This window comes from Seriola aureovittata, chromosome 9 (genome assembly GCF_021018895.1).
Source record: "Seriola aureovittata isolate HTS-2021-v1 ecotype China chromosome 9, ASM2101889v1, whole genome shotgun sequence".
Lineage (NCBI taxonomy): Eukaryota > Metazoa > Chordata > Actinopteri > Carangiformes > Carangidae > Seriola > Seriola aureovittata.
The window spans coordinates 18,124,943-18,148,736 of record NC_079372.1 but is presented as its reverse complement, the minus strand read 5'-3'; the positions used below and the strand labels follow the sequence as shown (position 1 = coordinate 18,148,736).

General features: G+C 43.1%; 1 protein-coding gene across 2 annotated transcripts in view; it reads left to right on the top strand.

Annotated features, from left to right (window-relative positions):
- LOC130175415 (plexin-A1-like) overlaps positions 1-23,794 on the top strand; it is a 260,949-nt gene that overhangs the window by 38,291 nt on the left and 198,864 nt on the right. For both annotated transcript variants that reach the window (XM_056385882.1, XM_056385881.1), the window contains exon 2: positions 1,675-3,073. In XM_056385882.1, coding sequence (XP_056241857.1) covers positions 1,901-3,073 — 1,173 coding nt within the window. In that variant the 5' untranslated portion in view covers positions 1,675-1,900. The remainder of the gene's footprint in view (positions 1-1,674; positions 3,074-23,794) is intronic.

Here is a 23,794-nt window from a genome sequence, read left to right as displayed (position 1 = left end):
TGTATTGTCCTGATGGGACGGGCAACAGCATCGTCTGGGCCACTGTAATCATGGCTGGGCTGAAGATGAAAGACGCTATTGACAAGAAATTGTCAAATTGAAAGTGAGAGAGAGAGAGAGAGAGAGAATGCAGTGAAAGAGAGGAATGAAAAACAGCAGCAGAAATGAGAGAGGAGAATGCTTTGTGACCAAACTGTGTGTGTACTACTTTCTGACCCAACTCCATTATGAAACAAGCCTTTTCCTTGTGCTCTGTATTTAGATATATCCAAGCATTAACCAGTGAACTGAAGTTTGGACAGCACTGTATGTGAATGCATGGCTGTTCCAAAGGACAACAGCCTTTTGAACCACTATCCATGATCTTCATCACTTGATGATGATGGTAATATCAACAATGCTGTTGATGATTGACTGTGGAACAGTCATGTTGCTTTTGTACTAAAACTTTGAAGACTTTACTTGTCCCCCATTGCATTCTGGGACAGGCCTCAACCTCCTACAACCATGACCCGGATAAGTGGATATAGAAAATGGGTCGATGGATGGAACGGACTGGAAAGTAGATAGATGGTCTACCTTTTTTTTTTCTTCCTCTCATTCTTTTTTATGCCTCCGTGACCAGAGGCGTTATGTTTTCAGGTTGTCCGTCCCTTTCTTGTAAATGCGATATCTCAGGAACGCCTCGAGGGAATTTCTCCAAATTTGGCGCAAATGTCCACTCGGACTCAAGGACGAACTCATTCGATTTTGGTTGTCAAAAGTCAAGGTCACTGTGACCTCACAACACACGTTTTTGGCCTTAACTCCGTCAATTTGTACACTAATTACAACAAAATACACTAATCTGATTATATTCCTTCACAGTCTTCACTACGTATGTGAGTATATGAGTATGGACAGTAATTCTAATTCCTCAGTTTTCCCTTACAGCCATCTTTCCCTCCATCTCTCCCGCCTTTATATTGAAGTGGTTTGAAGCCAAATAGCTTTCACTTCTGTCCCTCTCACTGTCTGTCCTGCTTTATTGGGCTGAACCCCCCCCCCTTCTTTTTTTAGAAGATGGGTGCCTGTATTTCTCCGCTCTGTTGGCCTGTAGTAAATACACTACAGGATTCTCCCTTCAGCATTGCTTGTAATTTATGGATGTTTACCTGTTATCACAATGCTGTACATCAGCGGCCCGCCCTGTACGTGTTTTCTAATGTCATCTCCTTTTCCAATATGTGTTTCGCATCCGCACACTGTTTAATACTGTACATCTCTCCACATGTTCCTCCTCTCATACAGTGTGTTTTTGGGTTTGTTCGAGGTGCGTATGTATTTCTTTGTGTACGCGCACTTTGTCTGCTGTATCCTTTAATACCTCCAGACAATCAATACGCAGAGGAGCAATGTTTGGCCCTGTCTTCTTTTAAAAGATGTACTCCACAGAGTAGTGCGAGCCAAGAGTCGAGAAGTCAATAAAACAAAGCCCGATAGTGCCCTCATTTGTTTTTTTGGACTTCAGCATCGAGGCCTCTGAGTCTGAGTCTGTGGGCGAATATTAAGTGTCTTGTCATTTCGATACAAACAAATGAATCCTTATTTTGTCAGTTGTGGAAGTGCAAAACACAAGTCCATGAATATATTGACATCTGTGTTTGCTAAGATTTTGCTGTTTCTCTTTCTCAGGGCTGGCAGCAGACAAGACTGAGGATCAGGGGATGAGGTTATAAAAAAACAACAGCGGAGAAAGGAGGAAAAAAAGGAAAGAGGAAGTCGATCGCTTGGAAACTCTTTCTTTTGTAACATCGTACCCTGCAGTCCTATAAGGCGCCGACTGACCCTGCAGAGGATTACGCAGTCAAAGATACTCACCAACACCCACACGTTCACACCTCCCCCTCCCCTCACTGCCATGTCCTCCCACCTCAACTCACCCTTTCTCATCCTCCCCGCCTTCTTTCTGCTCCTCTCCCTCTCCATGCCCACCGCCTCCACTCCTTCCCCCTCCTCCCTCTTCTCCTTCTCCCCGCCTGAAGGAGGTCTCACACATTTGGTGGTCCACAACAAAACCGGCGAGGTCTACCTGGGCGCCGTCAACTGGATCTACAAGCTGTCCAGCAACCTCACCAAGCTGCGGAGCCACGTTACTGGCCCCGTGACGGACAACCCTCGCTGTTACCCTCCGCCCGGTGTCCAGTCCTGCCCCCACGAGCTGGTGCAGACCTCTAATGTCAATAAACTCCTGCTACTTGACGCTGCCCACAACCGCTTGATCGCCTGTGGGAGCACTTCCCAGGGAATATGCCAGTTCCTGCGTCTGGATGATTTGTTCAAGCTCGGCGAGCCCCACCATCGCAAAGAGCATTATCTTTCCAGTGTTGCGGAAGCGGGCACCATGTCAGGTGTCGTGATCTCCCCGGACCTTTTCGGCGAAGGTGGAAAACTCTTCGTCGGAACTCCCATCGACGGGAAATCTGAGTACTTCCCGACGCTGTCCAGCCGCAAGTTGATGTCTAACGAGGAGAACGCGGACATGTTCAGCTTCGTCTACCAGGATGAGTTTGTTTCCTCGCAGCTCAAGATTCCCTCAGACACGCTCTCAAAGTTTCCTGCATTTGACATCTACTACATCTACGGCTTCAACAGCGAGCAGTTTGTGTATTACCTGACCTTACAGCTCGACACCCAGCTCACCTCGCCAGATGCAAGCAGCGAACAGTTCTTCACCTCTAAAATCGTTCGCCTGTGCGTCGACGATCCCAAGTTCTACTCCTACGTGGAGTTCCCCATCGGCTGCACCAAGGATGGAGTGGAATACCGCTTGGTTCAGGATGCATATTTGGCCCGGCCGGGGACTCGTTTGGCGCGTTCGCTCGGCATTCAAGAGCACGAGGAGGTTCTGTTTACTGTATTCGCCCAGGGTCAGAAGAACAGAGCCAAGCCGCCCAAGGAGTCGGCTTTGTGTCTGTTCACAATGAGGCGGATAAAGGAGAAGATTAAAGAGAGGATTCAGTCGTGCTACAGAGGAGAGGGGAAACTCTCCCTGCCCTGGCTGCTCAACAAGGAGCTGGCCTGCATCAACTCGGTGAGTGTTTGAGACAGTAGCTCCCAGAGGTGTTTTTCGATTTAGATTTTGTGATCACCCTAAGCTGCACTGATTGTTCATGGGAAATACACTAGTCTGTGGTCGGTTTCCATCAGATTATTTATAATTGTGAATATGCCAGTTTGTAGTTCCTGGAATGATATGTGTTAAGTTTTAGTTTTACCTTTGCGCCTTTGCCAGAAGCATTTCAGCTGTGATGGGTGTCGGGTGTGTGAAAACCAAGCATGTGTGGAAAGTATTGCAGACGACTGTTTGGTTGTTCGTCAGCTGTTTTGCTATTTATTAGCAGTAAGAACATAATCAAAACCAAAGTATATGAAAAAAAAAGGCAACGTTGGGCTGAAGTTCAACATTTGCCTACTAAAACTAAAATTTCCAGTAACTGGATACATTGCACCTCCATGCTACCTCTCACTGCTACCCTACACCCAAAGCCAAAATCTCCACCCTGGCAGGATGGCAACTCATCAAAAGCTGCTTGTGCATCCATGTGACTTTCCCTGGTTTGGCCTATAAGTGGAAAGTATGAATCTCAACAAATTCTTAAACGCAACAGCGTAATATTTTCCTCTCTGGTTTGGGCCAAAGTGTAGGTGGGATCGCACATTTAGTGCCACATGGAATAAATGCTGTCTCAGTGGCTTTTGAATCCAGCGTTATAGCACCATGGGAGAATGTGGGCAGCAGAGGCAGCACATTTACCATGATCTTCTTATGAGAAGAGAGAAGCTATATTTATTCTGAGTGAAAAGATGCACGACTGCATAGTATATCATTATATGGTTCATTTCTAGCATCTACCTGCAGCACAGTAGCCTGTGTTTGTCTTGGTTAATCCTACATCCTCCAACTTCCATGATCCCTCTTTAATGTTTTTTTTAGCTCCATAAAGATCGTTGGTAGTCAGTATGGATCCCTACACACCATGTGGTGTGAATTCATGTGAACCTACCAGATGGGACGCTAGAAGAATTAAATGTATTCAGTTCTGATTGTCAATTACTGTGGGAAAGAAATCTGTTCTGACACTGGGAGGAGCTAGAGGGATGAAAAAAAAAAAAAAAATTCCCATCATGCATTTAGTTTCTTGCGGTTAAAATGTCTCCACTGGTGAATTAGGCTGAGGACAGGACGGCTGTCTCTCTGAGCTCCCATGTGTTTAGGAATAATTCTGTCCACAGGTTGTGAGAGGCTTGTCTCGTCCGGGTAGATGAGCTGGCCTAAGGGTGCCTGAGAGACATTAATGTGTGTGTATGTGTGTGTTTCACCTGCTCCTGTCACACACATGTCACACACACACACACACACACACACACACACACACACACACACACACACACACACACACACACACACACACACACGGCCATGTATCTTCATGAATAATTCACCTGGTCTCACCTTCTGTTATTCAGTCGGTGCTCCATAACAACCTGCCATAAATCTCTGGACCACTCTCCCACCCCTCTGTCTCCATATCACTCTGCTCTCCCATCTTCTCTTTTCTCTTCCGTCTTTCACTCCGGCCTCCATCATTTGCATAAAGATTTCTTTCATTTTTTGCTTGCCCCATTGTCCCTCTGCTGCTTCTTTCATCTTCTCCTTTTTTCCTGCTCTACTTCTCTCTGTTTCTCTCCCCTTCAACTCCTCTCCTGACCTCTTTCCTTTGTCTGAGCTGTGGCTCAGGCGGTAGACTGGGTCGTCCGCTGATCGCAAAGGTTGGCAATTCGATTCCCCGGCTGTCCCCCCGTCCGTGTGCAAGGCACTCGAACCCAAATTGTGGGACTTCTAGTGTAAATCGCTTTGAGTGGTTGATGAGACTAGATAATGCAATATAAAGCCAGTCCATTTAACCTCCCTCATTTTTACACTACGCTTGTTTTGCTCCTCTTCAGCTTCTCCCCTCCTCTCTGCTCGCTCACCATCCCTCTGCCCTCTCCTTGACTTTCCACTGAGAGTGATGAGGTATAGAGTGACTTAGTGTGTAAAGCTAGCGCCTAGATGTGATTTGAAAATACAATGCGGAGGGAACAGGTGATCCAATGAAAAAGGGGAACGGAAGAAAGTGGGAGTCGTGGCTTTCATCGGGGGGGGGGGTGGGGTGTCGAAAGTTGAAGGAGCAGGGTAGAAGGCAGGGAGGTGAGGGAGAGGAGAAAGGAAGACAGATGGAGAATTATTGGGATAAAGCAGGAAGATGTGGTGAGAGAACAAAGGAAAGAGAAGGAAAAAAAAAGGCAGGAGGAAGGATGGAGAAAGATGGAGAGCAAGGGAGAGGGAGATGGAGGAGTGAATGACTGAAGTGTTTTTAGTTAGTAGTTTTGCTGTATGGATGGTGAGTCAGCTCACTTTGGCTCAGATTGACAGGTCTCTGCTGAGGGATGTGTTGCCATGAAATATTGTGCACAGACTCGTGGTTCAACAATATCTCAACAGTTCCTCAATGGGTCGGAACAAAATGTTGTACAGACATTCATGGTTCCCAGACAATGTATCCTAATGACTGCGATGATCCTCTGACTTTTTTCTGCTAGCACCTCCGTGAAGTTGACATTTGTGGTTTTCAGTGAAATGTCCCGACAAATATTGGATGGATTGCCATGACATTTGGTTCACGTTCACTTTCCCCTCAGGATAAATTAGACTCACTTTAGTGATCCTCTGACTTTTAATCCGGCACCATCATCCAGTCACAATTTTAATTTGTGCAGTGCTTTGGTTTTATGACTGAATACCTGCTAAAATGAGTGACATTTCCATCAGCCTCCGCTCTACTTTGTGTACAGAGCTTATTAGGAAACATTAGCATGCCAAGCACAGCATGCTAAACTCAGATTGTTCATATAATTAACATTATACCTGTTGATCATCAGCATGTTAGCATTGTGAGCGTGTCCTGACTTAAACATTTAGCTCGAAGCACTGTTGTGCTCACAATCCTTTCAGTCTATGAACAAGACAAAGAACAACACTCTCCTGAAAGCCACAGTGTAATTTGTACTTCGATTTAATCATGGTGGGAAATGGGCCGGTCTTTGTCAGTTTGTCCATTTGCTCATTATCTGTGATGTGTCAGGCACTGCTGGTTCAGTTCTGACAACAAGCCCAAGCTTTGGAGGAGCTAATTTTTTGTGCTTTTGATGGGCCACGCGGAAGCTGTAGAGATCAAACCTGTGGTTGCCTTTTTTTAAGGGATAATCACTTTAATCATTTCTCTACCATGTTTCCATTTGTTTAGCTATTATTGGAAAAATAGTAGCAATGGAAGAAAGTCACAATATGTCTTTTCAAATTACAGAAGCACATTTCACATATTATTGCTATAGTTGCTAATTCAGTTTTCCCTTTAAAAGCGTCACGGCTCATGCAAGACAATAACAACATTACCTCTTTGTCACAAGCGCAGCGGTGCTGTGCAATCACCATGTGGCCTTGTAGTCTGAAGTGTACTGTATATGCATGCGATTATGCTAATGAGCGTACAGTTACATGATTGTCCTTTATAGCCATCTGTCGTTCCGCCTGCAATCGATCAAGGTCGTGTCAGCAGCGCTCGCTCTGGGACGTCGCCGTGATGAATTTATCATCTCCTCGTACAGACATGTTCAGTGTTTCCTGACGAGAGCGGTGACAGCTCGTCGCCTCTGTGCTGGAGTCATGTGGAAACTTTCATACCGGCTCATTTCAGGAGACAAGGTCAGGTCAGTCAGTCAACGCTCAGACACTCCTCTCTTCCTGGAAGCTATCAAACTTCATCACGGTGCAGGGCACTTAAGAAAATAGTTTTTCTAAAAGCTTCACTGTGAAGTGCGATCGATATAAGATTTTTAATATTTAAAAAAATGTAATGGTCTATTTCTCCACATTCATAACAAATTATGATACATCTCCCACATTCCTATTGCAGTGAATTATCATTGAGCCCTTGTTCACAATTCCACACACATGTTAAATGAACTTAAATTCAAAACTTTTTCTTTTTTTTGTTATTGCTCAATTTGTTTGTTTCAGTCCTGGAGGTTCTCTACCATGTCATCCATGCTATAAATTGATATTTTGCGATCCCCTGGATGGTATGAGGAGAAATGAAGTGAAAAAGAGGCTCAGAGCCTCTCTTACTGATTCCTGAGTGATCGAATGAAAATATAGCAGATTTCAGGTAAACACTCAGAGAAACCAAATCCTCCAAGGTGGGATAGTGGGTCCAGGTGAGGCAGGATTTGGGGCGTGGCTGAGAGTGGTGACTGCTTTGTTGTGACATCACAAAGTTACAGAAGTACCGATGACTCATTTTAAAGCTCAGTTTCTGAATACAGGCTGTGTGCATCTCTGTGGACTGAGCACTTTGATACTTTCACAGTATTAATATAGAACTTAGACCTGCTTTATAAACCAAAGAGGACATGGACAGCTACCTTCATACATTATGGGACCTTTAAATGAATTGATGCATTTGTCAAACCATGCAACTCTTCTTTCTCAGAGTAACTTTTTGAAATGAGAATCCACGTACCTCCTGCCCTCAGCTTTTGGGATCAACATGACTTAATCTTTCCAGTGATAGCAGTAATATGAGTAAGATCTCACCTCATAATCGTCTCATTTAGGCATTTTTACAGTACACCTAAGGTTGCAGTACAAGCAGGAACCAATGCAGCATGACTGTCTGTGGTGCTGATTTGCCAGAATGTAAAGAAATACAGGCTAAAAAATGGGGCTCATGTGCGGCCCAGAGCCTAGAAATAAAGAGAGTGAAAACCCAAGAACAGCTCTGGGTTAATCCAGGTGAATTTAGCTGGGTTTACAGCCAACTTCAAAATGAAATCCGGTTTCCATTTTCATTGCCAAGACGCACAATCCTACACACTTCCTCTAATTAAGTCACTTCTCTATTCTCAATACTGTCGGTCTGCAGTAGGTCGTTTCGGATTGATATCCAGAGATTTTCCCACTTTTTGCACGTTAACATCAATAAAACAATTGTTGCATGTTTTGGACACGCACAATTACAAAGATTCAAACCCAGTTAGGTTGAAGTTGTGCTTATCTAGACAAAATAGATAGTGAAAACAGTGTGTGCAGGTTTTGTAGCCACTGCTGGATTCATACATTGTAAATCCTTGTTGTCGACTTCACTTTGGAGCATAATCATGTGATTTTTTTCTTGTCTTCTCTTTTCTGAAATTCCCTGAAAGCTCTACTGCTCTGAACGCATCTCACTACCACTGTAGGTTTGTGTGTTTGTGAGATGTTCCAAGCAGGGCTGCACGATATGCGAAAAGGAATCATATTATGTATATATACTATATTATTTTGGCAGATATTGAGATTGCGATTTCAGTCGGAATGGTCTCTGTTTTTGCGTTCAATTAAAAAAATTTAAGAATGATGATGATGATGGGATTTTTCTCGGGTCTTGTACCAAACAAACATGTTTACATGTTTTGGTACGTCTGGAGAGTATGATTTGTGGGCCGGGGCGCCTCTGTAGCACCACATTGCTTATTTCGATGAATTGTGCAGCTAGTTCCAAATAGTTCTCACTTTGGCTGAACATCTTCTCCCACGCGCCCACACCGCGATGGGTGCGGCTCACACCGCAGGTCTCTCTGCCTGTGCATCTTTATGTCCGCTCATTATCAGGAGGAGGCCGGTGTTGGTCTTGTGGGAGTTAAAACTGAGCGGTGGGTGACCTTCGCTGGCTGTGGGCTGCCATCCAGCTCTACAGCTCTGTAAGCAGGCTGACCCAGCAACACTACAGCCTCAGCATGACTAATGAGACTGATTCAGGCGGAGAGAGAGAGAGAGAGAGAGAGAGAGAGATACTATCCTCTGTGTGTGTATATGTGTGTGTTTAGGACTCACTTTATCTCCCTTTATTTTGCATCTCTGCCTTCTCTGTATACTTCTCTCATTTGTGTGTGTGTGTGTGCGCGCGCGTGCGTGCGTGCGTGCCTGCGTGCCCACCTCTTATCCTGGCCTCCAAAGAAGAGGGACAAAACAATAGTGAAAACAAACAGAGAAAAAAAGGGCTGATAATAAGAACAGAGAAAGGGAGGGAGAGAGAGAGAGAGAGAGCATGTGAGAGTGGAGAGAGTGTGTGTGTGTGTGTGTGTGTGTAAAAACACCAGGTGGATGTCAGAGGTAAAATTGCTTCCAATAACAGAGTGCAAGAAGACTTGTCTATTGTTATTGCCCTCTCTCTCTCTCTCTCTCTCTCTCTCTCTCTCTTTCTTTCTCCTTCTCTCTCTCTCTCTCTGTCCCTACCTCCCTCTCTATCTTTTCTCTCCTCCTCTCGCTCTTTCTTTCTCTGTTTTTCTCAGAGCATAATAGTGTTTATTAATATTTATCAGTGTTGATCACTGCTGGCCAGGATTACAGTTTATTTCTGTGGCATTTTGTATTCTTCCTTCCAGGCGGTTAGTGACTGGTGTGTGTATGTGTGTGTGTGTGTGTATGTGTGTGTGTGTGTTGTGTGTGTGTGTGTGTTGTGTGTGTGTGTGTCCGTTTGCTTCATTCTCTCTCTATCTCTCTATTGTATCTTCAGTCTCATTACCGTTATCCTGCGCCTCAGTGGATGGGTCACCCGCGTCGCATCCCGCTTTGGACCTGCTGTGTTGGGAATATCACGGCTCTAATGGCAGAGCTTACATCACGCTCACTAATATTCCCTTAATATTTGATGTAGAAAAGTTATCTGTTCACGAGTTGATGCATGTTAACAGCATATCTGGTATGCGGTGACCTACAAAAGGTTTTTATCCTGGCTACCAGAAACATGCAGAAGGGGTACTGACGGGGGTATTATTTTCAGCACCGACTGAGTGTGAGCACAGTCTTTTACAGTTGTGATTGCATTTAGAAACCAAGTCCCACTCTTTTTCAGAAAAGACAATATTTTGTGACATGCAGTTGGAGCACTTCCAGTTACCTTGAGCGAGCATGAAACTGTCCTCATTAAATTATCAGTGCAAAAGATGAGCAATTATGTTAGTAAATTACTGGTTCTTTATTTATTTATTCATTTATTTTAAAAAAGGTCAAAAACTCCCAAGGAGCATTTCAGTGAAGACGCCTCTCTTAATATTCTGTTGTGTGCACCATTAACAGTGAATTAAAGCTAAAGACTACACTAAGTAGAAACCTGATGAACACATTCAGCAGTTTAAATCAGTGATTTTTCAGAATCTGAGTCAATTTTTGGATGAATTAGCAAATACGATGCAGTGTTTCCTCCCTGCTGCAGTGATTCATTATTTCTGAATTTGCCACATGTGTGATTCACGTGTCAACATTGGCTGAGCACAGCGCAGTGGTTAGCACTGGGGCCTTTCTTTATGGAGTTTGCACGTTCTCCCCGTGCCTGCTTGGGTTTCCTCCAGGTACACCGGCTTCCTCCCACAATCCAAAGACATGCAGGTTCGGTTTATCGGTGACTCTAAATATCCAGTGGGTTTGAATGTGAGCATGAGTTAGTTGTTTGTCTCTGTGATCCCTGTCCAACCTGTCGAGGGATTTACCGGATTTGTTATTGGTCGGTCAGGGGCGGCAGAACAAGCTGCAAACACAACATTGACACATCATCACTTTCTAAAACTGGCAAACTGCTGAGCGGTAACTAAATGAGTTGCCCACTCATTGTGCAGACACAGCAACATTGGCATTTATTTGAAGTTGTATTTCAGGACACATTATGAACGTCCCAAATTAGCTCTATTTTGGTCTCCACCAACTCCTGAGGGAAATAACTGCTCTTTTGTGGATGAATGTTCTGCTATCTTCACAGCTAGTTGCTAACGTTTGCCTGCTGTGTGCTGCGGCTGGAGAAACAACACTGAGATGAGAGTGGCTGGAATTAAACCAAATAGTAAAACGTTGGCTGTAACACCAAGAAAATGAGAATGTAGCCTCTCCAAAATTAAGGTCCTTTTCTTAGGCATTCACAATATATAACTCCCTATAATTGGAGCCCAAGAAACTTTCAAAATAAAAGCAACTCAGCCTGTGGTCCAGGAGCCAAAATATGTCATTATTTTGGCTCGAGATTGAGGGTTTTTTTTTTCTAGGGGAGCAGGTGAAACAGCTCTGGAAACAGATCGTGTTCTCTCAGGCTATGGAGGTAGAATTCCTCCTTTGTTTTTAAAGAATTCAAGTTTCTCTGACTCAGTGGGAGATTAAGTGACTTGTAAAGATGAATTTTTGTGGCAGCGCAGTGATAAATACATGCAGTGCCGAGGCGAATTGCTGTCAAATGCTGTGTAGAATACAGCCCGTTGGGAGAAATACTTTTTGATGAGGTGCAGTTTTCTCTCCTGCCTCTTGAGACATTTTGATGCATGACACTGCAAAAATGTTACATACCTCGAGGCATTAGGCATATGAACGTCTTTAGCTCCAACTTCCCCATATGTTTTTGTCTTGTGATATTTTCCGCCTCAGGCTGAATCACATGGTGCTATCATGCTGTGAAATCTTCCTAATTTATAATGAATTCTCAATGGGGGATTTTTTCAGATCCAGCTACAGTTTGAGTGAACTAAATTTATTGCACAGTGGTATTCATTGTTAACTCTAGCACAAAATGGACAGAACTGATTAACAGCTCCTTTAGGCTCACGAGTGTCAGCTTGTTATGAAGTTGGGAATGTTTTGAAGCTTGTGGCTGCTACGCCTTAAAGATGCATGAGTCGGACCTTAAGTGACCTCTTTCCTCAGAAACTCACCAGAAGTCTGAGGGAGACTTCCGAGTTGACACCGAGCAGAAATAAGAAACAGGGGCGCAGACATTTAACAAGCTCAGTATTAGAGTGTCACATTTTGAAATGAACAGTTCTTATCTGTCAGGAAAGGCGGGAATTAGATGTGGTTAAATGGTGCGACGAGTCACGAAACCCTAAACGTTGCTTGTCTCTGTGTCATATATCATTTCTGAGTTCACTGGTCAAGCTGCTCGCAAGGAACCGAACGCTGTGAAAGTCCAATTCACACCCCACCCCCCCAGCTGCTTAACCGGGTCAATAAGCCAACAACGTCTTTCCCTTTATACAAACGCATGCGCTGGTCGCCCGGGACAACAAACCTCCAAAGCACGCTTCACAAAACTGCTGACCCTGCAGCATCTAATGAAGAGTGTAATTATTTATTGATGGGCATTCATGCTGCGGTTGTATATGCGTTGTTTGTGTGGCTTTATGACGGACATGAATGTATTTATGTGTGTTTGTGCAAAAACATTTGTTCATTAATGCGTATTTGTTTCTTTAATTATTCATATGTTTGTACGCGCGATTGCAGGGATGCACAAATGCGTGTGTGTGTGTGTGTGTGTGTGTGTGTGTGTGTGTGTGTGTGTGTGTGTGTGTGTGTGTGTGTGTGTGTGTGTGTGTGTGTGTGTGTGTGTGTGTGTGTGAGAGTCTATAGCAGTCTGTCGCAGCTGTGTTTGGGTTTTCCTGCTAGCTGCTCAGCAGGCGCCAGCAGATGAGATAAAGCTTATAGACATCTCTTGGCCTCATATTTTGGTGTGTCGGTGTGGTGATGCACATACACACACACACACACACACACACGCGCGCGCGCGACAGGAAACAGCTAATATTGAAAATATGGAGAAAAAAATTCAAAGAATACACCACATTGACTGAGCTCTTTGAAAACTCAGCAGCATGTCCTCTATCTCATATAAATCATATACATACAATAATCCTAACGTGTAAAAAATGACCTCCTTACAAAATATATATATATATATATATATATATATATATATATATATATATATATCACTTTTGTGAGCCAGACAGAAACAAGCATTGTGCATGCCGTGTCATCACAGTGTGTGTACTGCCATGTGCATAAATGTGTATAGTTGAAAATGTGCGCCTGCATATGGAGTACACATTCCCCTGTGTTGGTCTGCGCCTGCTACTTTCACCATAAAGCAACACAGTATTTTTTTTACAGGCTCTCATATTTGGGTGAATCCCTGTAGTGGTCTGTAATAATTGGATTATGGCTGTCAGGAAAGGCTTTAGTTCAGATTACACAGATTATAGTCTGCACTGCTCAGATGGACAGCATGGCTTAAAGAGCATCATCTGGCTCGTGTTACATTGAAAGAGCGTTTTGGCTCGACTCGCAGCTGTGATGTTTGCCTACATTTGGTAAATGTAGGCCCAAAAGTAGCAGATGTGTCCCCACCCAAACCGATCTCAGTATCTAGACATTGAGACCAGCATTTTCCACTACATACATTTTGCAGTGGCGGCCTGCCACAGTGTCATGAAGTCGCAATTACTCCACTCTGAAGAGGGCTTTTAATTTGAAACTACAGAAGTGGAGACTTGTGCGACACCTGACGAATCCTGGTGGGTTGCCGTGTTACCAGGACTTTTTTTGGCATTGACTCTGATCTGAACCATTAAATATTGACAATACTCAGTTTGATCTGATGATTTCTGAAAAAATATTTGTGCCAAAGACACTCAGTTTATACATATATATATATATATATATATATATATATGTACTGTATATGTACACTCAATGACCTGGTTCAAAACTATTAAGTTGGTAAGTTTAAAATTGTTGATTTGATATCAATTTAAGATTAACTGAGAATTTGTGACGTGACGATATCTGGTAGAGAGAAGATGCGTTACTGTTGTTGTTGTTGCAGCTACAGAAACAGTCAGTCCACTTGCGGGTGTACAGGGGTGATGCAGAGAGGAGCATCTTCCTTCACAAATGATCTTTGGCTGAGTACAAGCAGTGGCTTGAAGAGGGAATGCAAACCAGACAACAGACACATTTCATTTTGGCCTGTCATCAAGTTACTCGCAAAATTACTGTTTAATTAGCGACAGATGTTACAATCCGTCATTTGGGCGAAAGCGCCGGTCAGTGAATGTTGTGTGCTCTGCTGCTGTTTGCTCATGTAAGAGAGGGAAGAGAGAGAGAGGATCAGACGGCAGCTTCGTTATCGTCTGACTGTATCTGAATCGTTGTACTGTGCCGGTCCAGGTGTCCGAACTCGAAAGTCACTCGTGATGGTGAGCGCAGATCATTTTTCACACTCACTCTAATTTACACTCGCACTGTAGAGCCCGGCTGTTGTGAAGGAGAGCAGTTTGCCAACACTTGCGCGCTTAAGTGGACCAAACACAGTAGAGTACAGTAAATCAGCGATTAGCATTTGGCCCAGATCATTTTGTTTTGTTGATACTGATCCATAAAGATACAGTATAAATCCAGCATCAAGGTTTTCATATAATAAGTTATTTGTAAGTTTTGCTATTGCTACAAGGTTAGCATCGACAGCTGTTTACTTACCAGTTTAGAGGAAACGTGAGTTCACCATTCCTTTACTGATGTTAACTCTTGTCTCTATCACATCTTTTCTTGTACATAAGTTAGCACGCTAACCGCTAACCAGCTAGCCCCGGCCTGTCTCGTCCCTCTCTGATAGCGATTCACCGCAGCCTCCAGTCTGCCCTGAAGACATAGCACTGCTCAGAGGGCGTATTATAATCTCTTGTTTTGGAAATGTAATGAAAATGCAATCTTCTCCCAGCAAGAAACCTTGTTCAGCAGCAGAGAAAAAACTACCAAATAACCCCTTAAACCACAGAACATGAGCAGAAAGTAACATTAAGGATTGTTGATGTGGGGAGTCCTCAATTTATATTAATAGAAAAGTCGAGGATGATTCCATGTTGAGTTACGTTACAAACACAAAGATTAAAATTCACATCTACAGCAGGCGGAAGGTTTAAAATTTGCATCACTGCAGTCAACAAATGTGCCAGAAAAACAACACGCTGGAGTGGAGCTTTCCACGTGGAATTAGCTGAGCTGCTGGCAGAGGCTACGCGGGGTGAAGCGAGCTGCTGTCCCACTGTGGCACATTAACCTATATGGCCGACTGACACTGGAGCGCCGCAGCTAAGCCGTCTCTTCCCACAGATCTCTGTCTCCATCTCGGCGGGATGCGGCCACTTTGTACATTTTGTTTTTTTTCTCCACACATTAATGAAATTATGACCCAGAAAAGTTTCCCAGTGAGAGCCAGTCTTGACAGGAATGAGGCTGGCGGGGTTTTTCAAATGACGCTCCACCTTGGTTTTGAATTCACCAGTGTGGCGCTCAAAGCAGCAGGCTTGCATTCATGATGCAGCCTCCTTGTTTAACCTTATTAAACAAAAAGAGTGTTTCAAAGGTGTGACAGATAGAGGCTTCCCTGCATGCCTGAAACCTTGTGTTGAAGGATGGAGGAAGTAAAGTGATACTGCCGGGCCTGGACAAATCGTTTCATATTTTATATCCAACTTTGTCATTCTTTTTTTTACTTACGGAAAGAAAGAAAAGAGAAAACGAAAAGAAAAAAAGTTGGAATTTGTGGGAAATGTCAGTGTTAAGACGTATATACACACACACACACACACACACACACACACACACACACGTACACACATGATTATGTGCTATTTAAATGAAATACAAACAACTGGTTTTGTGATCTCTGTTTTCACACACATAAACACATGTTCACACTTCACAGTTGCAGGTCAGTCAAGTTTGTGTGTTTTTAAAAAAAAAAATCTGAATTATGTTTCAGCTCCACACATGGGCACATCTGTTTTCAATCAGTGGGGATGGGAGGGGGGTGGGGAGCAGAGGAAATAGAGACAAAGAAAGAAAGATAAAGGAGAAGAATGAAAGAAAACAACGAAGGAATCAGAGAATGGAAGAAAACAAGATGTGAGTATGGGTAGGGAATGACTAACCCAGCAGAGTAAAGAAACACAGTGGAATAAATCTAGCTGGGAAATAAATGTTGATCTCCTGGCATTCCAGCTATTCCTCTGACTCTGACCTATGGGGCTGAAGTCTCTCTCTCTCTCTTTCGCCTGCAGCTTTTCGTTCCACCAGAGCGCATCTCCTTGCTGCCAGCCTCTCCCTCCATCTCAAACTTAACACTCCTCATTTCACCCAAGCCAAAACAACAGATGCCCGAAATGTCGAAGTGCCTTCCCTCCACTCGTGAACTTGCAGAAAAGTAAAAAAAAAAAAAAACATTTGCCAAAAAAAGGGAGAAAAACAAAGAATCAGGCCAGACTCGCCTTGTTCTGTATGCAAAAATCACGACGAGACATTTTAATACACCAAATGGTGTCGGTGCCCAGTGCTCGTATTGGCCTTTCGCTCGCTCTAATAAATCCAGTCATGAGACCTCCATCAACAGTTGTGCAGCATATTACTGTGTGAAGGGAATGTCTAAACATGGTTTAAATTAATCTGGAGTGGATTTTGGACAATTTTTTTTAAAGATAATCCGACAGATTACAAGACATTTTTTGATTGGTATTGTAATACTAGTAATAGTAATATTTTTTACTTCCAGATTCATTATTTCCAGCTGTAATGTACCAAACCTCAGTGGAAAAAACACAAGCTTTTTAGGAAAAGATAACTTCATTTTGAAACCTGCCCTGTGGGAGTTTTTGTATAAACAGTATATTTAATGCATTGCCTTTATTATAAAACATTAACAAGTCTGAATAACAAATGAATACATTTCTTGACACGTTACCAACACCAGCAGTTGATCAATTAGGCATCAAACGGGTGGAAAATGTGTTTTGCATCACCTGCACGCTCATGTGCGTAACATTACGTCTTTGTACGCATGTTACTCGACCACAAGACACAAACAAAACAGAGACCCTTGAAACTGTCTCTTGTATCATGTGCTTATCCAGTTATAATATTAACTGTAGTGATATGGTTTGTGTCTCTGTGTGTGTGAATGTGACAGCATGTGCATGTGTGTGTGTGGGTGTGAGATGCAGATGCCTGTAGTTCTGTTGCCATTAGAGCAGACTGCACTGCCAGATGTCTGCACAAAGTCCACTCTGTGTGTGTGTGTGTGTGTGTGTGTGTGTGTGTGTGTGTGTGTGTGTGTGGATATCTTGCAGAGGCTGAACACTCTCCTGTTTCCCACTACACATGCACACACATGCTGCTTCTCACCCACATGCGCACAAATCCACATTTAAAAACAGTGTGTGTGTTTGTGTTGACGCAGGTCAAGGCTTTGAGTGGCCCAGTCTGTTAGACAGATGTTAAAGATCCCCACTGCACCCCCCCCCGCCTTGTCACACACAAACAAATACACACTGTCTCCCTCTCTCTTTCATATACCCTGACAAACTACATGCACACACACACACTCACTCATTAACAACCAATTAGAGAGCAGATATTGGCTCACTGGGGGAAACTAAAGGCCAACCAGTGTTGTTCTCCGCTTCCAACGCCAAGTCACAACAAATACCTGGATATAGGCCAGGGGAGTGCAAGTGTGTGTGTGTGTGTTGTTGACTTCTTCTTCCCAAGTTTGGCAGTCCACTCTCATCTCCTTTCTTTATTAAAAAAAGACACACACATACACACACTAACCCTCACATAATTAAATGCATTTTTTCCACTCTGCAAGTCTTGTTGTTCATTGCATCAGCCAGCACGTCTCAGTAGTACAACTCTCGCTTCAACATTATCTTTATCACATGGGAATGAGGCATGAGCTCTGTTTAACACACGCACACACACACACACACACACACGCTCACACAGTCGCTCACAAATACTCAGAGAAGCACACACACACAAACCCACACACACACACGCACACACACAATCGCTCATTCTCCATGGGATTGGAGCAATGTGTTTATGCCAGTGTTGGATGATGAGATGCTTGAGACATTTGGCTCTCTGGAGAGCATGTTGACAACATCTCTCTCTCTCTTTCTCTCTCTCTCTCTCTCTCTCTCTCTCTCTCTCTCTCTCTGTGTCTTTCTGTGTATCTCCATCACTGTCTCTAACTCGTTCATTCTCTCTCCTCTTCTCTCTATCTGCTGTGAGTTGAAAAACAAAATCTGCTGACAATTGAAGTCGATTAGACAGATGTAGCTGCTTTCATTCCCACAAAAGTACACTGCAGTGAACTGGAAACAGGGAGAGAGAGAGAGAGAGAGAGAGACACTGACACATTGTAATACACCAACAGTCCAAGGACAATGTTTCCTGCTATGTTCAATAAGGTTTTACTGGCTTTTTAATTTTTTGGAACCTCTGCCCGACATGTATAAACGAATGTTCAAAAACAGAGACCCAATCTGAAAGGGACCCGAGGACAGTCATGATATGAGTAAACCCACGGCTAACTACACTTCAATCCAAAATGCAGCCGTCCTACAAACACCCAAACAAGGATTTAAACACTAACACTGGCAGCTGCTTGATGTGACACCAATTAAAATGCAGCAGTGATCAAAAAGAGCAGCAGCACATTGTCCTCCGAGTCATTTAAAGTCATGGAAAGCAATTTAGAAAAAGAAGTTATTCTTAATTGCTCAAAGACCAATGTTATTGTCTTTCAACAGCGTCCTCGGCATTGGTGGGAGAAGCAGTCACATCTTTTACTTAAAGGTCCCATATTTCACACTTTTCCTGTGTTTTATGGGCTTGGGGCGTGGCTGACAGTGTTCCCTGCTTTGTTATGACATCACAAAGTTAAAGAAGTCCTGACGGCTCGTTTTGAGGCTCAGTTTCTGTATATAGGCTGTGTTCATTTCTCTGTGGACTGAGGCTTTGATACTTTCACAGTATTAATATAAAACCTAGACCTGCTTTATATTAAAAAAAAAAAAACCTTTATATAACATGGGACCTTAAAATAAAAGTAGCAATGCTTTTTATATACTTTTATTCAGACTTACTCAAGTAAAGGTACACAAGTATTAACATCAAAATATACCTGAAGTACCAAAAGTAAAAGTATCGTCACACAGCATGTGGTCTTAGCCTGTTAGGATCCAGTCTGGTCCCTACATAGACCTGGTTAGACTGAAAACACTTGGCTCGGGATCAGTTACTATTGAGCACTGATCTCCCAAAGCTTAATATCATAATATAGAGTAGATGCTAGTTTTTTCAACGCAAGGAAGATCTGACATAATGATTAAATGAATTTGAAGCATTTGAAAAACTTGTTTTAAGGTGTGTTGCATGTGTACAATAGAGTTTACCACGGTCATATTACACATCATAAACTCATTTACTCTTTCACACTCTTGAATCATTATCAGCTAAATTCAGGTTAATGCTCACTTGCCCTCTTGTGCTTTTTATTGTGGTCAAACCCAATTATACTTGACAATCATTTATCCATAATAAGTTTAACACCCATATATTATAAGGTGCATTTGAAATGGATTGATTTTAAACACAAAAGAAATGCACACACTGTAACAGTCAAGTGAAGTATTTGTCAGTGCAGGTTTGTAAGGAAAAAGAAGGTTGCACAAAGACAGAGAAGGTTAATGCAATTGTAGTGTTACAGTGGATGTATGTGTGTGTGACGTGTGAGCCAGGTTGGGGCTGTGTGTGTTTGCTGAAACTGTGGTAATGTGGGTAACGTGTTTGTCCCACTGCTACATCTTCTGAAACCACAATATGGTCACTGCAGCTTTCATGTGCACACACACGCTTAATGGACGATTCATAGGGCTGAATCCTAACTCTCTCTCTCTCTCTTCTCTCTCTCTCTCTCTCTCTCTCTCTCTGTGTCTTTCTGTGTATCTCCATCACTGTCTCTAACTCGTTCATTCTCTCTCCTCTTCTCTCTATCTGCTGTGAGTTGAAAAACAAAATCTGCTGACAATTGAAGTCGATTAGACAGATGTAGCTGCTTTCATTCCCACAAAAGTACACTGCAGTGAACTGGAAACAGGGAGAGAGAGAGAGAGAGAGAGAGACACTGACACATTGTAATACACCAACAGTCCAAGGACAATGTTTCCTGCTATGTTCAATAAGGTTTTACTGGCTTTTTAATTTTTTGGAACCTCTGCCCGACATGTATAAACGAATGTTCAAAAACAGAGACCCAATCTGAAAGGGACCCGAGGACAGTCATGATATGAGTAAACCCACGGCTAACTACACTTCAATCCAAAATGCAGCCGTCCTACAAACACCCAAACAAGGATTTAAACACTAACACTGGCAGCTGCTTGATGTGACACCAATTAAAATGCAGCAGTGATCAAAAAGAGCAGCAGCACATTGTCCTCCGAGTCATTTAAAGTCATGGAAAGCAATTTAGAAAAAGAAGTTATTCTTAATTGCTCAAAGACCAATGTTATTGTCTTTCAACAGCGTCCTCGGCATTGGTGGGAGAAGCAGTCACATCTTTTACTTAAAGGTCCCATATTTCACACTTTTCCTGTGTTTTATGGGCTTGGGGCGTGGCTGACAGTGTTCCCTGCTTTGTTATGACATCACAAAGTTAAAGAAGTCCTGACGGCTCGTTTTGAGGCTCAGTTTCTGTATATAGGCTGTGTTCATTTCTCTGTGGACTGAGGCTTTGATACTTTCACAGTATTAATATAAAACCTAGACCTGCTTTATATTAAAAAAAAAAAAACCTTTATATAACATGGGACCTTAAAATAAAAGTAGCAATGCTTTTTATATACTTTTATTCAGACTTACTCAAGTAAAGGTACACAAGTATTAACATCAAAATATACCTGAAGTACCAAAAGTAAAAGTATCGTCACACAGCATGTGGTCTTAGCCTGTTAGGATCCAGTCTGGTCCCTACATAGACCTGGTTAGACTGAAAACACTTGGCTCGGGATCAGTTACTATTGAGCACTGATCTCCCAAAGCTTAATATCATAATATAGAGTAGATGCTAGTTTTTTCAACGCAAGGAAGATCTGACATAATGATTAAATGAATTTGAAGCATTTGAAAAACTTGTTTTAAGGTGTGTTGCATGTGTACAATAGAGTTTACCACGGTCATATTACACATCATAAACTCATTTACTCTTTCACACTCTTGAATCATTATCAGCTAAATTCAGGTTAATGCTCACTTGCCCTCTTGTGCTTTTTATTGTGGTCAAACCCAATTATACTTGACAATCATTTATCCATAATAAGTTTAACACCCATATATTATAAGGTGCATTTGAAATGGATTGATTTTAAACACAAAAGAAATGCACACACTGTAACAGTCAAGTGAAGTATTTGTCAGTGCAGGTTTGTAAGGAAAAAGAAGGTTGCACAAAGACAGAGAAGGTTAATGCAATTGTAGTGTTACAGTGGATGTATGTGTGTGTGACGTGTGAGCCAGGTTGGGGCTGTGTGTGTTTGCTGAAACTGTGGTAATGTGGGTAACGTGTTTGTCCCACTGCTACATCTTCTGAAACCACAATATGGTCACTGCAGCTTTCATGTGCACACACACGCTTAATGGACGATTCATAGGGCTGAATCCTAACTCTCTCTCTCTCTCTCCCTCTCTCTATCTCCCCCTCTATCTCTCCCTCTCTCTTCCTGGGTTGAGGCTCATTAGTGGCGACAAGAGCGCTGTTGACCCTTAGCCTCCCCCTATGTCTCTCCCCTCTTTCTTCCACTTTTCTCTGTCTCCCACTCTCCTCTCTTTTCCCTTCATCTCACTTGCCCCACTCTTTCCCTCATCACCCCATCATCATTCACCCAGCAAGAGTTTGGCAGGGGTCTGTTTGTGTGTGTGTGTGTGTGTGTGTGTTTGTGTGTGTGTGTGTGTGTGTGTGTGAGTGTGTGTGAGTGTGTGTGAGTGTGTGAGTGTGTGAGTGTGTGTGTGTGTGAGTGTGTGAGTGTGTGTGTGTGTGTGTGTGTGTGAGTGTGAGAGTGTGAGAGTGTGACTGTGTGTGTGTGCATTGCCAGGGGCCAGCCTGCGCCTGTGTACAGCAGAGGTCTTCGGCAAGGACAACACAGGGGACTCTGTCCTTGTCTAACCCCCTGGAAATAGAACAAAGGTGTGTGTGTGTGTGTGTGTTTATGTGTGTATCTGTGTAATAATGCTATGTACAGTGTCCTGGGTATGAGCTATAGCTAGTAATAATAATAGCACGGTCAGAGGTCCAGCAGGCCAACAGGGACAAACTATATGGTGCCTATAAAAGCACTAATAAAAGAGTAGAGCAGGTCACCTTATGTTTGGGGCACAATAAAGGATTATTACACTGATTTACACCAAACCCTGTATAACCACGTAGGTCAAGATACTGAAGTCAGTCACTGAATTTTAACAAGAAAAGTCAGAATTTTGACATTTAACAGTTTAGAGGTTTTTCTAACTGGAATAAATGGGGTCCACTGGACTGAGAGACAAGCCCATTTACTCATGTGTGTCTTGTATCCAAATAAAATGCTTTTTAATGCACTTTTATTTGTGCTTACACACAGTTGGGCTCTGGTACACTCTATTAGCAAATCTGATTGTAATCCATCTTGGTTTCCCCTGGCAACAGGTAAAACAGGGTAAGCTCTGCTCCAGCTGAGAGTGGTGGTGATACTCCTGTGACTGCCAAAAAACACCAAAACAACCACTTTAGTTACAAAAGCAAGACACTTAGTGATAACAGCTTGGTGGCTAACAACCCTTTATAAACTAACCAAAACACATGGATGAATTGCATTTATGGGCTACGAGTGAGACAGGCTGTTCCTTCACCCGTACTGAGTGATGCTCTCTCACGCACAGAGATCAGTCACAGGCTGAACTGATCAGGGATCAGATAAGGGCTACAGACGGCTCGGAGTTGCCATGTGCATGAGCCATTTTCTCTGTCAGGAGCAACAGGAACATCAGCTAATGTCACTGTAACTTTGGCTGCCGTCGTCACAGCGTCAGACCCTGTGAGCGGCTATTTCCACCGACCGCCCTCTGAATTTACCGATGAAAGCGTACACACATATGTCTGGAAGAGACGGATGCATTTTACACCTGTTTGACATTTAGGTGCATTCGATGCATCTGTGGGTTTCAGTCTGTCTCTAATGCTTCTTGCCTTTACACTATCTGACACATGCAGTGTAGGGTCAGTGGGGTCATAATCTGCACCTGCATGCGCCATTGTGTGTTTTGTAGGGATGCACATTAATACTTACACATCTTTAAAATAAAATGCTTTATTTACAATCATGATAACTTGACTTGCAGTCATAGACATTAATCAACACAGGATGGACAAAGCCTTTTTATTTAAATTTTGGCTCTTGAGTCACTTCCGTGGCTGAAAACGCTCCAGCGTCTCCTCAATGAGTCGCCGAAGGAGAATGATAGAGTAGGCAGACTGTAGGAATTACATGTCTACAGGGCACACAACAGCTAGCAGATGTCAGGTCTGTGTGGGGCCACATTTGTCTGCAGTGAAAACACGTCGACTGAACGCTCCACTGTGCCTCAATCTGAGCTGTTGACTCTACGGTAATGATGCAAGTCAGGCTAAACATAACAAACCATTAGCGTCCACAGCACGCCAGCTAAAGCGCAGGGAAGATGGCGATCTCCCTTCTGTCTGTGCGAGCTCCACAAACACTGGGAATGCAGATTAGTTTACATGAATGAGGCGCCTGGTGTAAATAAATCCAGGCCAAATGGTTTCCATTACGAGCTACTATTATAAACAATTTTTAGTTTGGTTGTGTTCTTTAAAACTTTTGGTTTGGACAGGAACTGGAGAGCAGGCCTAGTTTTTTGGTGCAGCAGAACACGAGTGGTTGTGGCACGGATATTCAATATTAACCGTAGTGACATGTGGGTCTTTTTATTTAGACCCCTGCAACAGCATTTAGCTAT